We start from the raw sequence: 13,236 nt of genomic DNA on the forward strand, positions 1-13,236 counted from the left end.
TAATTAATTCTTAATTAAATTCAACAATTTAGATGCAAATTCACTAAAAAAAGATAGACAAGATGCTCACGCATCACAACACCAAACTTAAACTGTTGCTTGTCCTCAAGCAACCAAAACTAATATAAGCTTAGGATGTGAATTTGCATGAGAATGAGAGTTCGATTAAGCCCATGTTTTCTCTTATAGTGGGGTTTATAACTGCAATCCTGAACAGTTTTGGCATCTCTCTTTATCCTTTGAAGTTCAGAATGATTGGCATCCATAGGAACTCAGAATTCAGATAGTGTTATTGATTTTCCTAGTTCAGTATGTTGATTCTTGAGCACAGCTACTTTATGAGTCTTGGCTGTGACCCTAAGCATTTTGTTTTCCAGTATTACCACCGGATACATAAATGCCACAGACACATAACTGGGTGAACCTTTTCAGATTGTGACTCAGCTTTGCTAAAGTCTCCAGTTAGAGGTGCCAAGAGTTCTTAAGCACACTCTTTTTGCCTTGGACCACGACTTTAACCGCTCAGTCTCAAGCTTTTCACTTGACACCTTCACGCCACAAGCACATGGTTAGGGACATCTTGATTTAGCCGCTTAGGCCAGGATTTTATTCCTTTGGGCCCTCCTATCCATCAATTCTCAAAGCCTTGGATCCTTTTTACCCTTTGCCTTTTAGTTTAAAGGGTTATTGGCTTTTTCTGCTTGCTTTTTCTTTTCTTTTTTTTTATTTAAATTTTTTTTGCAAGCTTTGTGTTTTTCACTGCTTTTTCTTGCTTCAAGAATCAATTTTATGATTTTTCAGATTATCAATAACATTTTTCTTTTTCATCATTCTTTCAAGAGCCAACAATTTTAACATTCATAAACTTCACTATCAAAAATTATGCACTGTTCATGTCATGCTTTCAGAATCACAGAAAATACCACCACATTTAAGTAAATCCGACTATTTTTAAAATTAACTCAATTTCTCATGCAATACATCACTTCTTTTTCTTTTTGATTTCAAGTTTAGTGGGCAATACATGAGACATCTTTTAGAATTAAAGTACTTAACAGAAAAATTAAACTATAACCTATGAATCTACTAATAAAGGATCATGCAATAAACAAAACAAAGTAGCAGGAAACCGGAACATAACATAGAAAAAGAGGGGAGGAATAAAAAATGAAAGGAACTCAACCACCTTAATTATCCTAGAGGTTGCTTTATTCTTCAGGTTGTGCTCTTTCGCGAAGATGATTCGCCTCCCTTTTGTACTTGAAAGCCTATAAGCACAGCGTCAACACCAAACTTAAAGGTTTGCTTGTCCTCAAGCAAAGAAGAACTGAAAATAGAAGAGACAAATATTAAAATGAAAGAAAAAAAATAAAAGGATAAGAGAGTAAGAGAGAATTAGGATTGGGAGAGAGAGAAAGAAAACTGGGCGGCGCAAGCGACGCGTTCGCGTACGTCGCAGAACTTCCTTAATGTCGCGTCAGCGTCAGGCACGTGATCGCGTGCCCTGGGTTTTGCGCGATTCGCGCAAAGCCAGCCGCACGCCCGCGTGACTTTCTGTTCGCATGGCTTGGGAGCCAAATCTTCATACGACGCGGACGCGTGGATGGCTGTTTAGTCAAATGACGCGTACACGTGGGGACGCGTCCGCGTGGGCAATTTTGTGTTTGTAGCACATTTCCAGCCCCAAGCCAGCACAACTCTCTGCCAAAACACCTTTTACGTCGATTCTGTGGGTCACGCGTTCGCGTGAGCGACGCGGACGCGTGGGTGGCGAAAATCACAAGCGACGCGAATGCGTGAGGCACGCGTTCGCGTGGGATCATTTGTGCGAAAGGCATAAGTCCAGCGCCACTCCTGCGCAACTCTCTGTAACTTTATATATATATATTTTTTTTTCTCGCACCCCTAGATGACGCGTTCGCGTCAGCGACGCTGGCGCGTCGGTGGCTTCGTTTTTTTTTTTAAATATAGCTTGAGGTGTTCGCTTCCTGGAAGAACATAGTTGCATGATCAGAAAATTAGTAAGAACTCAAAAAATAAAATAAAATAACTAAGAAAACTACTACTACGAAAAATAGCTAAAATACGAAATTATCGGGTTGCCTCCCGGCAAGCGCTTCTTTATCGTCACTAGCTTGACGGTCAGCTCCTCTAAGGAGGAGGATCATAGGGGCTCAGCTCTTCACCCCTTACTTTGAACTTCTTTCCCGCGTCTCCATAACGTAGCTCAATATGCTCTAGAGAGAGGATTCTGATTACTATATAAACCCATGCTGGATTGCTGGTCAACACCACCTTCATTCCTGGAGAGAAACCTTCAGTGGGGATCTTTTTGTTTCTCCATCCTCTGGGTATTTTTTTCTTTTTGGGGACCTCCTCCTTGGTGGATGATGCAGTTCCAACACCAAACTTAGATTTGATGTCAGGCGGAATTTTATCGGTTGTCACCACAGGAGGTTTGAGTTGCAAATTCTGCTGTGCATCATCAGGGGGTTCTTGAAGGTTTGGATTAATAAGCTCAGCCTGCATGCACCTCTCTTCTTCACCTGTTGAATGTACATCTTTGAAGACATGAAAGACCAGTTGCTCATTATGTACTCTAAGCACTAATTCACCCACTTCTACATCAATCAGAGCTCTTCCAGTGGCTAGGAATGGTCTTCCTAGAATTATAGAGGCATTCTCTTCCTCCCCTGTGTCAAGAATCACAAAGTCTGCTGGGAGGAAGAACTTACCCACTTTAACCAAGATATTTTCCACTAATCCGTATGCAGGCTTCATAGATTTGTCTGCCATCTGTAATGCTATCTTTGTGGGTTGTGCCTCTTGGATTTGCAGCTTCTTCATCACAGATAAGGGCATTAGATTTATGCTTGCCCCTAGATCACATAGGGCTTTGTCAAAGGTTGTGCTCCCAATGGTGCATGGAATTTGAAAGCTCCCTGGATCTGGCATCTTCCTTGGCAAGTTATTCTGAATGACAGCACTACATTCCTTAGTCAGGACTACTGTCTCATCTCCCTTTAAACGCTTTTTCTTTGACAACAGCTCCTTCATGAACTTGACATAGATAGGCATTTGCTCCAAAACCTCAGCAAAAGGAATATTTATTTCCAGCTTTCTGAAGACTTCCAAGAACTTTGAAAACTGTTTGTCCTTGGTCTCCTTTTGAAGTCTCTGAGGATATGGCATTTTAGGCTTGTACTCAGGAGCCTTTGGCAAAGTAGGATAAGTGTCAAGAGAGTCTGGGAATGGGTTGTCCGCACGCTTTGGAGGGGCGTGCTCTACTTCTTCCTTCTTCTCATTTGGAGTTTCTTTTTCAACTATATCTTCATTGACCTTGGTCTCAGAGCCAGCTACTTTACCACTTCTCAATTGAATACCCTTGCAATCTTCTCCTAGGTTCACCACTGTATCACCTTGAAATGTACTTACAGACCTCTCAAGTAATTGCTTGCTCATTTGGCCCACTAGTACCTCTAAGTTTCTAATAGAGGCTCTGGTTTCCTGTATAACTTGTGCTTCTGTACTTGCCACTTGTTCACTTATTACGGTGATAGCCTTGCATTTCTCTCTTGGATTTGGAATTGTGTTACCAGGAAGGCTATTAGTGGTCCTCTGATCAATTTCATTAACCTTTGTGGCTAATTGACCCATTTGAATCTTCAAGTTCTTGATGGATGCTTTAGTTTCCTGTCTAAAACCTGTCAATATTGCTTCCAAATCATTGTTCTGCTGGAAATCGCCCTGAGAACTATTGTTGAAGTTATGAGGTCTCTGAGGTTGGTCCCTCCACCCAAAGTTTGGGTGATTTCTCTATCCCTGATTGTATGTTTTAGAATATGGATCATTGTTGGAATTTCTAGGACCACTCCCCATGTAATTCACCTGTTCATAAGAAGGTTGAGCATAATCATGATTATCATTTTGAACAAATTTACCTGCCATGTCATAGGAGATTTCTTGTGGTGAATTTTGTGTGTTGATAGCTGAGACTTGCATGCCACCCATCTGTTGAGTAAGTAGATTTATTTGTTGAGACATCAGCTTGTTCTGAGCAAGAAGAGCATTAATAGCTTCTACTTCCAACACGCCTCTCTTCTGAGGGGTCTCAAAGTTTACAAGATTCCTGTTAGATGAGTATAAATATTGGTTGCTTGCAACCAATTTAATCAGCTCAATAGTCTCTTCTGGTGTCTTCTTCTTGTGTAGTGAACCACCTGCAGAAGTGTCTAGGCTCATCTTGGACATCTCACCCAAACCTTCATAAAAAATATCTAGTTGGGTCCATTTGGAGAACATGTCTGGAGGGCATTGCCTAGTCAGTAGCTTGTATCTCTCCCAAGCTTCATAACGAGTTTCACCCTCCTTTTGTCTGAAGGTCTGAACCTCCAACCTAAGCTTAGTCAGCTTCTTTGGTGGGAAAAATTTAGTGAGAAACTCCGTAACAACCTTTTCCCAAGTATTCAGACTCTCCTTTGGTTGGGAATCTAGCCATAGCTTTGCTTTATCCCTCAGAGCAAATGGGAAAAGCATGAGTTTGTACACCTCTGGGTTCACTCCATTTGTCTTCACAGTATCACATATCTGCAAAAAATCAGAAATAAACTGATTTGGGTCTTCATGAGGAAGTCCATGATATTGGCAGTTTTGTTGCACCAGGGTGACCAGTTGTGGCTTCAACTCAAAGTTGTTTGCAGTTATAGGAGGCACCACAATACTTTTTTCATATAGATCCGCAGTAGGGGCAGAATAAGAGCCAAGCACTCTTCTCTGCTGATCATCCCCATTCGGATTTACCACATTGGCATTAGCATTATTATTTGCCATAGTGGATTCTGCAGCCTTGCAAAGTCTTGCTTGTTGTAAACGTCGCCTGAAAGTTCTTTCAGGTTCAGGATCAAAGTCTAAGAGATGTTCTTTGTCTCTATTTCTGTGCATACATAAGCAGAAAACAAGAAAAAATGGGACTCTCTACGTTAGAGTGCAGAGAAGTCCCTGTGAGGTAACCTGTGTAAAATAATAAAATAAAAATACTAACTAAGTAAATAAATAAAATTTCAAAAATAATAATTGAAAATAAATAAAAATTTCGAAAATTTAAAAGAAAAATTAAACAGAAAAATTAAAATAGAATCAACTGAGTAACACCAAACTTAATTTCAGAAATTAAGAAAAATTATTAGTATTATTTATTAATTTTTTTTAATAAAAAGAAAGAACGAAAAAACGAAACAGGGGAGGGGGGATATAAACAAAAAGGAAAAGAAAGTTAATAACGTAAAAAAATTAACGTAAAAGAGAAGAAAAAATTAACGTAAAAAATGTAAAATAAAAATTAATAATAAAAAAATATATAATAATAAAAAAAATTATCTAATCTAAGCAATCAAACAATGAATAGTTGTTAATCACAGTCAATCCCCGGCAATGGCGCCAAAAACTTGATGCGGTATTTTACAACCACACTTACTAACCGGCAAGTGCACCGGGTCGTACCAAGTAATACCTTACGTGAGTAAGGGTCGATCCCACGAGGATTGATGGATTAAGCAACAATAGTATTTGATAGGCTTAGTTAGACAAACAAAAATTGGTGTTGAGATGCAGTATAAAAGACATTAAACAATATAAAAAAATATTAAAGACAGGCAGATAAATAAATTGGGAAGAAAGTATGGAGAAGATAGTTAAGGTTTCAGAGTTATCTATTTTTCCGGATTAACTTTTATTACTAACTAATTTAATTATGCAGGATTCAATTTATGGCAAACTATATGTGACTAGACCCTAATTCCTTAGACCTTCCTAGTCTCCGCTAAAATTCATTAACTGCCAATTCCTTGGTCAATTAATTTCAATTAAAGGGTGATAATCAATTTCTAGTTTATATACCACAGAAGTTCTAATTACCCAAAAATAAAAGGATTATATGTCACGTATCCCGTTAAATCCAGATAATTAAAATTTAAGAGAAATTGTTTTCAAGCTGTTGTTCAAGTAAAGAGCTTTTCCAAGTTTTACAAGAACTCAAATAGAAAGAGGGTCATACTTCCGTTCCACCCAAATTCATAAAATTAAGAGCGAAAATAATTCTTAAATTATAAATCCATACATAAATTAAAATAGAAAAAGCAATAAAATCAATCCATAGAAATAGACAGAGCTCCTAACCTTAACAGTGGAGGTTTAGTTGCTCATGGAAAAGAAAATAAGGATTCAGGTAAAAATGTACAGAGTTACAATCTGATGGCATCCGATCCCTTTTTATAACTATCCTAATAAATTTAAAACCTAATATTTAAAATTAAACTTAAAATAATATCTTTTCCTAATTTAAGATTTGAATTTAAATTTGAATTAATTAACAGATCTTCAGTTGATGGGTGGGGACCACTTGTTCTGTCCATTCTGCAGCTTCTAATCTGTGTTTTTGGGGCTGAAAATTGAGTTAAACAGCCCAGAAATCGCCCCCAGCGTTTTTCTGCGTTTTCTGCACGTGGCGCATGTGACGCGTCTGCGTCGTCCACGCGTTCGCGTCATTTGTGCAGATTCCAGTCCACGCGATCGCGTCATGCACGCGATCGCGTCATTGTGATTTCCTCCATTCCGCGCGGTCGCGTGAACCATGCGTCCGCGTCGGTATTCGCTGGTCATCTCCTTGGCTTCTTCTCTTTCTCTCCAGAAACTCCATCAAATTCCGCCAAATGCTACCTAAAATAAACAGTATTATACAAAACTCAAAATAGCATCCATAGTGGCTAAAATATAATTAATTCTTAATTAAATTCAACAATTTAGATACAAATTCACTAGAAAAAGATAAACAAGATGCTCACGCATCAGTAGACGAGGATTACCTCTATGTGATTGCAAGGGAACAGACCTTGACCTAGGTTGTATTGGCTCGGAGGCAGGTTCAGCCGCGGCTGGCCGTTTCCCTTTCAAAATACTAGGCTTCGACGTCCCAGGTTTTGATGGAGGTTCCTTCGGTGGTTGAGGGTTTGGTGTCGACTTGGCCGAAGAAGGGAACCTTGAAGGGTTCTTGGTGTGAGCCATGGGGTCGGTTCTAGGAGGCGAGGTAGGAGGAGATGGAGATGGAGTGAAGGTTCTGTCCTGAGAGCGTGTTGAGGGTTTAGACTTTGTAGGAAGCTTGTGTATCTTCTCTCTATGAGGTTTTTGCACAATGGTTTTCTCCCTCATTTGGAGGTTTCTAGTTTAAGAAGAAAATGAGTAATGGATGTAGTGGAGGAAACCGAAGGGTTTGAGAAGGAGTTATGGAGGAAAGAGAAGGATTGTTGGTAACCGTACCCAAAAGAAAATTTCTTAAACTATGCAACTGCATCACCTTGTGATATGACGTGAAAAGACACGACCTCACAAAGAAAGATTTTATTTGATTTTAAAATAAAACAGGAAATTAATTTTAAATTTTAAAAATTATTTTTTTTTTAAAGAAAATTAAATCAACCTGAAAACCTTTTTGGACAAACATTATGAATCACACAAGCTAACAAAAAACAATATGTAACATTCATATTGGGCCCAGAGGTGGTTTGAATTAAGGAAACATGTAGGACCACCCATGATATGATTTTTGAGGTAGGCCCAGATCAACCTTCACTTGCAACAAGCCCAGAACATGCTGATTGAAGGGAAAGTTCTTCACATGCCCAGAATTATCTCATACCTGTTTATGAGACAAAAACTCCAACAAACACATCAGCAATTTTTAAACAATGAATCATAGCTCAGAATTCCTAGGCTAGTCCTAAGCAAGCAAAATCTGTCCTCAGCAAGTGATTTTGTGAACATATCTGTTAATTGCTCCTCCGATTTAACAAATTGAATGCGAATATCCCCTTTTTGAACATGTTCTCTTATTGAGTGAAATCTCACTTCAATATGTTTAGTCCTAGAGTGCAAAACTGGATTTTTAGAAATATTAATGGCACTCATATTATCACTCAATAGGAGAATATTTTCAGCACTTAATTTGTAATCGACAAGCTGTGTTTTTAACCATAAAAGCTGAGAACAATAAGAAGCAGTTATATACTCAGCCTCTGCAGTAGATAAAGCCACTGTTGGCTGCTTCTCACTAGACCAAACATTCAAGGACTTTCCAAGGAAGCAATATAAGCTTGAAGTGCTCCTTCTATCAACTCTATCACCGGCAAAATCTGCATCACAATAACCAACTACAGAAAAATCATCAATCTTAGGATACCAAAGACCAAAATTGGATGTGCCATGAACATATCTAATGATCCTCTTAACTGCAGAAAGATGTGACTCTTTTGGTTTGGATTGGAACCTAGAACACAACTCAACACTTTGCACAATATCGGGTCTAGAGGAAGTTAAGTACATAAGATAACCAATCATTCATCTATATGTAGTCTCATCAACATCTTTCTCAGTTTCTCCCTTATCTAATTTTGAATTAGGGTGCATAGGAGTTCCCATGGGTTTGGCTTTTTCCATACCAAATTTTTTAACCAATTCCTTGGCATACTTTTCTTGATGAATGAAAATACCATTTTCAGTTTGTTTAATTTGCAGCCCAAGGAAAAAATTAAGTTCACCCATCATACTCATGTCAAATTCACTTGTCATGAGTTGTCCAAATTTAGAACAAAGGGATTCATTGGCTGATCCGAAAATAATGTCATTAACATATATTTAGACTAGAATAAAGAATCATTAGAGTTCTTGATAAATAAAGTTGCATCTGTGGTGCCTCTTTGAAAACCATTTTTCAAAAGAAAAGAGCTAAGTCTCTCATACCAAGCTTTAGGAGCTTGTCTTAAACCATAGAGAGCTTTAGATAATTTGAAAACATGGTTAGAATGCTCTTTATTTTCAAAACCAGGTGGTTGCTCCACATACACTTCTTTATCTATCACATCATTCAAAAATGCACATTTCACATCCATTTGATATAATTTAAAACCACAAAATGCAGCATAAGCTAAGAGAAGTCTTATGGCTTCCATTCGGGCAACAGGGGAAAATGATTCATCAAAGTCTATTCCTTCTTCTTGGTCATATCCTTATGCCACTAGCCTTGCTTTGTTTCTTGCAATGCTACCATCCTCTCCTAGCTTGTTCCTAAAAATCCACTTGGTTCCGGTCACTTTCTTTCCATTTGGTCTAGGAACCAATGTCCAAACTTGGTTCTTCTCAAACTCTTGGAGCTCATCTTCCATTGCCTTTACCCAAGAAGGGTCACTAAGGGCTTCCTTGACATTTTGAGGCTCCATTTGTGAGAGAAGGGCAATGTTTGTTCCTTCATTTGCCTTTCTAGTTAAAGACCGAGTTCTAACCCTATGAGAGACGTCCCCAATAACAAATTCCTCAGGATAATTTTTTAAGAATCTCCATTCACGAGGTCTGGTGGACTTGGAGGCAGATTTAGATACCAAGGGATTCTGGGTGCTGCTGGCTTCAGGATTTCCTTCAGATTCATGAGACAAAATGGAATTGTCTCTTGAATTTTTAGCAACTGTAGTTTCTGGTTCAGTTTGAACAGAATTTCCATTTTCTTGATTTTGCACAGTTTCAACGTCCTTTTGAGCTTGATTTCCTACATCACAATCTTCCAAAATACTTTGCACCAAGTTAGTATCACAAAATGTAACATGTATGGACTCCTCAATAATCCTAGCATCTTGATGATAAACTCTATATGCTTTACTAGTTGTGGAATATCCTACAAACAAACACTCATACGCCTTTGGATCAAATTTACCCAAATTATCCTTGTTATTTAAAACAAAACATTTGCATCCAAAGATGTGCAAGTAGTCTAAGTTTGGTGGGTAACCTTTCCAAAGTTCATAAGGGGTTTTCTTCAAAAATTTCCTTACGATTATTCTATTCAAAATGTGGCAAGCTGTGTTAACCGCTTCAGCCCAAAGGAATTTTGGAACATTACTCTCACAAAGCATAGCTCTTGTCATTTCTTGTATGCTTCTATTTCTTCTTTCCACCACACCATTTTGTTGTGGTGTCTGTTCCGAGGGTTACCTGAAACTGTAGGTCGATATCGGATGAGATCTGCTGTGGTAGCCGGAGCTGTCGTGTCCGACTTGTTAGATCTGGTAAAGCTGGAGATGTTGCTGATCCTTCATCACCGGAGGGTGGTGGTACCTGCAAGAGACTCCGATACTTAAGTTAGCATGGGTTTTAAGCAGGTTTTTTGTAGAATCAGAGTATGAGTTATACCTGGGTGCTCCAGTGTATTTATAGTAGTGTAGGCTGACCTTTCTAGATAAGATAAGTTAGTTATCTTATCTTTTATCTTTAAGTGAGGTAAGCTTATCTTCTGGGGAACTGCTCTTATCTTTCTAGGCTTTAACTGCCTTTAGATTGGGCTGTGTCCCTTTATTTGGGCTTGTTTGGGCCCCTCTGGCGATTTTGGCCGAACTCTTTAAGAAGAGGTCGGGGAATCCAGACCTAAAGAGGTCGGTCAACTTGTCTTTAATCAGCCCGGGCCGTACAGCTCGACCCAGGGCATGAATAGTGCCCCTGCTTGAGTGCGGTCTTCCTTTTGAGGTCGTGTCTTTTTATACTTCGATTTCTTTTTGGAAAAGCCGAGCTCGAGCATTCTTTTGTTGATCTTGTTGTAGCACTCCTATTAGTGGCCTGAATGCGGAACGTTTCCTCTTTTAATTACGGCACACGTTTTTACTTTTTCTTGGAAACGTGCGAAGGTAAAAAACTCATTAACTCTTTGCCGTTTCCTTTGTTTCCCTCTTTGTATCTTCATTTTGAATTTCAAAGCCTCTTCCCTCAGTTTCTCTTCTCTTCGCTTACTACAACTTCTCCCTTCTCCTTACCCTTCTATTTCTGGGCCTTCGTGTTTTCTTTTTCCTCACTTGCAAAGACGATCGTTGACGTCGTTTCGATCGTTGCTTCAGTCTCTGATTGTTTATCATCTCCTCTCCACTGCAGATTGGCTTTTCATCTTCTTTCTCTCTTTTACTTTTCATGCCGTTCTTTTTATGCTTGTACTTGTTTGGGCATAAAAAATTTTTTGATTTTTGCTCAGATTTGTGTTAGAAAGTTTGAATCTTTTCTGCATCTTTGTGCCTGTAATGCGCGCCTTGAGAGTTTTCTCACTTTGTTGCTTGTTTCTGCCCCTTTTACTTGATTCCTTTATGCATAGATCTTTTCTTGTTTATAGCTTGAAGTAATGAACTGTTAATTTGAAAAAGCTTGTATCTTTTTTATTTCTGCGTGGTCTGTCTGATGCTGATGGTTTTGCTGTTTTGTATGGATCACCATTTCTCTGAGAAGGCTTGATCTTCTTTTGTGTTTTTAGGGCTTAAACTGCGAGATTTTGCTTTTTTCTGGATCCTTGCTTTGTTATTGCCTCCAAAGAATGCCCCTGGACCTTGGTGTGAGTCCTGGTGTTTCCTTTAACTGCTGTTTCTGAGTCTTTTAACATTCGCATGCTATTGTCCGAGTTATCTCCATATTTGTCTGAGATGTCTCCTGTTTTATCCGAGCTGTTTGATTAGTAACCCATTTTTCCTTTTTCTCATTGTAGGACTAGTTGACCCATGTCTTCTCGCAAAAATATTGTTGAGATGTCTACCAAGGTCCCGGATAGCACGTCTGACTAGTTGGACTCCCTTGTTTTGATGTGTGTTTCTGTGGTTGATTCTGAGTACTATGTGCGGGTTAGGAGGCATCATAGGATTTGTAGTAGTAGAGAACAGGAGAAAACTACGAGTTGGTAGTGCCCGATTCTGATGAGAGGGTTTGTTTTTCTTCTCTTACTCAAGGGGACCGTCCCTTCTTTTATGCGTATGACTACTTTTTTAGTCAAATGAACATTACCATTCCTTTTACTTCCTTTGAAACTGACCTGTTGTGGTTCTGCAACGTAGCTCTTTCTCAGCTTCACCCGAACTCGTGGGGCTTCATAAAATCTTCCAACTATTGTGTGAAGAACTGGATGTTCGACCTTCTCAAACTCTCTTTCTTTACCTTTTTGTCTTGACGAAGCATGGGGTAGCTAAGAAAAAGGCTTTCTGGATTTCTTTTCGCACTACCCAGGGAAAGAAAGTGTTCTCCATGTATGATGAGTCTTTTAGGGACTTTAAAAACTTCTATTTCAAGGTCCGAGCTGTTGAAGGAGCTCGACCTTTCTTCTTGGACCAAAATAATGAACCAGCTTTCCCTTTATGCTGGCAAAAGAATGTGGTGGTGTCTAAGTATTCTTGGGAAATGTTGGATGAAGTTGAGCAGGCTTTTGTACATGTACTAGAGAAAAATTGGGGGGAGCCTCCCCATCTTGATACGAAGAGGTTCTTGTGGGATCCCTCCCTTCTTCGAGCTGAATTGGGTAGCTGCCGATTTCTTTGTAGTTTTTGTCTTTGTTATTTTGTTTGTTTTGTCAATCCACCTCTTTCTTATTTGCAACTTTGGTTTTGCTGCTTTAGTTTTTCAGATATGGTGAAGACCACTGATTCCATGAAGGCTTTTAAGAGGGCGAGGAAGGCGACCGCGGCTCAGAACATTTCGGCTAAAGGTTCTGGGGAGGAATCTTCAAAGGCTACTCAGAAGAGGTCGACCTCGGATACTTCTGGGTCGATAAAAGTCATACCAACTCCCCAGGTTCACCTGGCTTCTTCTGATCCTCCCCAGTCGACCTCTGGTACTGCTTCTCCTTCTGCTGCCGGTCCTCCTTTTAAGAAGCAGAAGACTGTTGAGCCCTATGACCTGGATTTCCCTGACTTTGATGCCGTGGGGTTTGTTGATAACCAGATCGTTACTTATGGCCGACTTCCCATGGATGATGTGTCCATCCTGCACCATTGATGTGAGCATCTTTCCTATCTTTTTCTAGTGAATTTGCATTTAATTTGTTAAGTTTTATCAAGAATTTATTATATTTTAGCCAATATGGATGCTACTTTGAGTCTTGTGCAATTTTATTCATTTTAGGTAGCATTCAGATAGATTTGATGGAGTTTCTGCAGAGAAAGAGAAGAAACCAAGGAGCTGACCAGCGAGGAGTGACGCGTGCGCGTGAAAAGTGAATTTGCTCAGCGACGCGTGCGCGTACCTGACACGTACGCGTGACACACAGAAAATACCATTGACGCGTACGCGTGACTGATGCATACGTGTGATATGCACGACTTGCACAATTCGCAAAAATACTGGGGGCGATTTTAGGCCGAGTTTCGACCCAGTTTTCGGCCCAGAAACCCAGACTAG

At 39.4% G+C, this 13,236-nt stretch overlaps 1 protein-coding gene across 1 annotated transcript; it reads right to left on the bottom strand.

Moving 5' to 3' along the window:
* Positions 1-2,151: 2,151 nt before the first annotated feature.
* On the bottom strand, positions 2,152-3,657 carry LOC148550680 (uncharacterized). Its single transcript, XM_088493195.1, has one exon. It carries the CDS (start codon positions 3,655-3,657, stop codon positions 2,152-2,154), a length of 1,506 nt encoding a protein of 501 aa, XP_088349321.1.
* Between the last annotated feature and the right edge of the window lie 9,579 nt (positions 3,658-13,236).

This window comes from Arachis ipaensis, chromosome B7 (genome assembly GCF_059453495.1).
Source record: "Arachis ipaensis isolate K30076 ecotype BB chromosome B7, ASM5945349v1, whole genome shotgun sequence".
Lineage (NCBI taxonomy): Eukaryota > Viridiplantae > Streptophyta > Magnoliopsida > Fabales > Fabaceae > Arachis > Arachis ipaensis.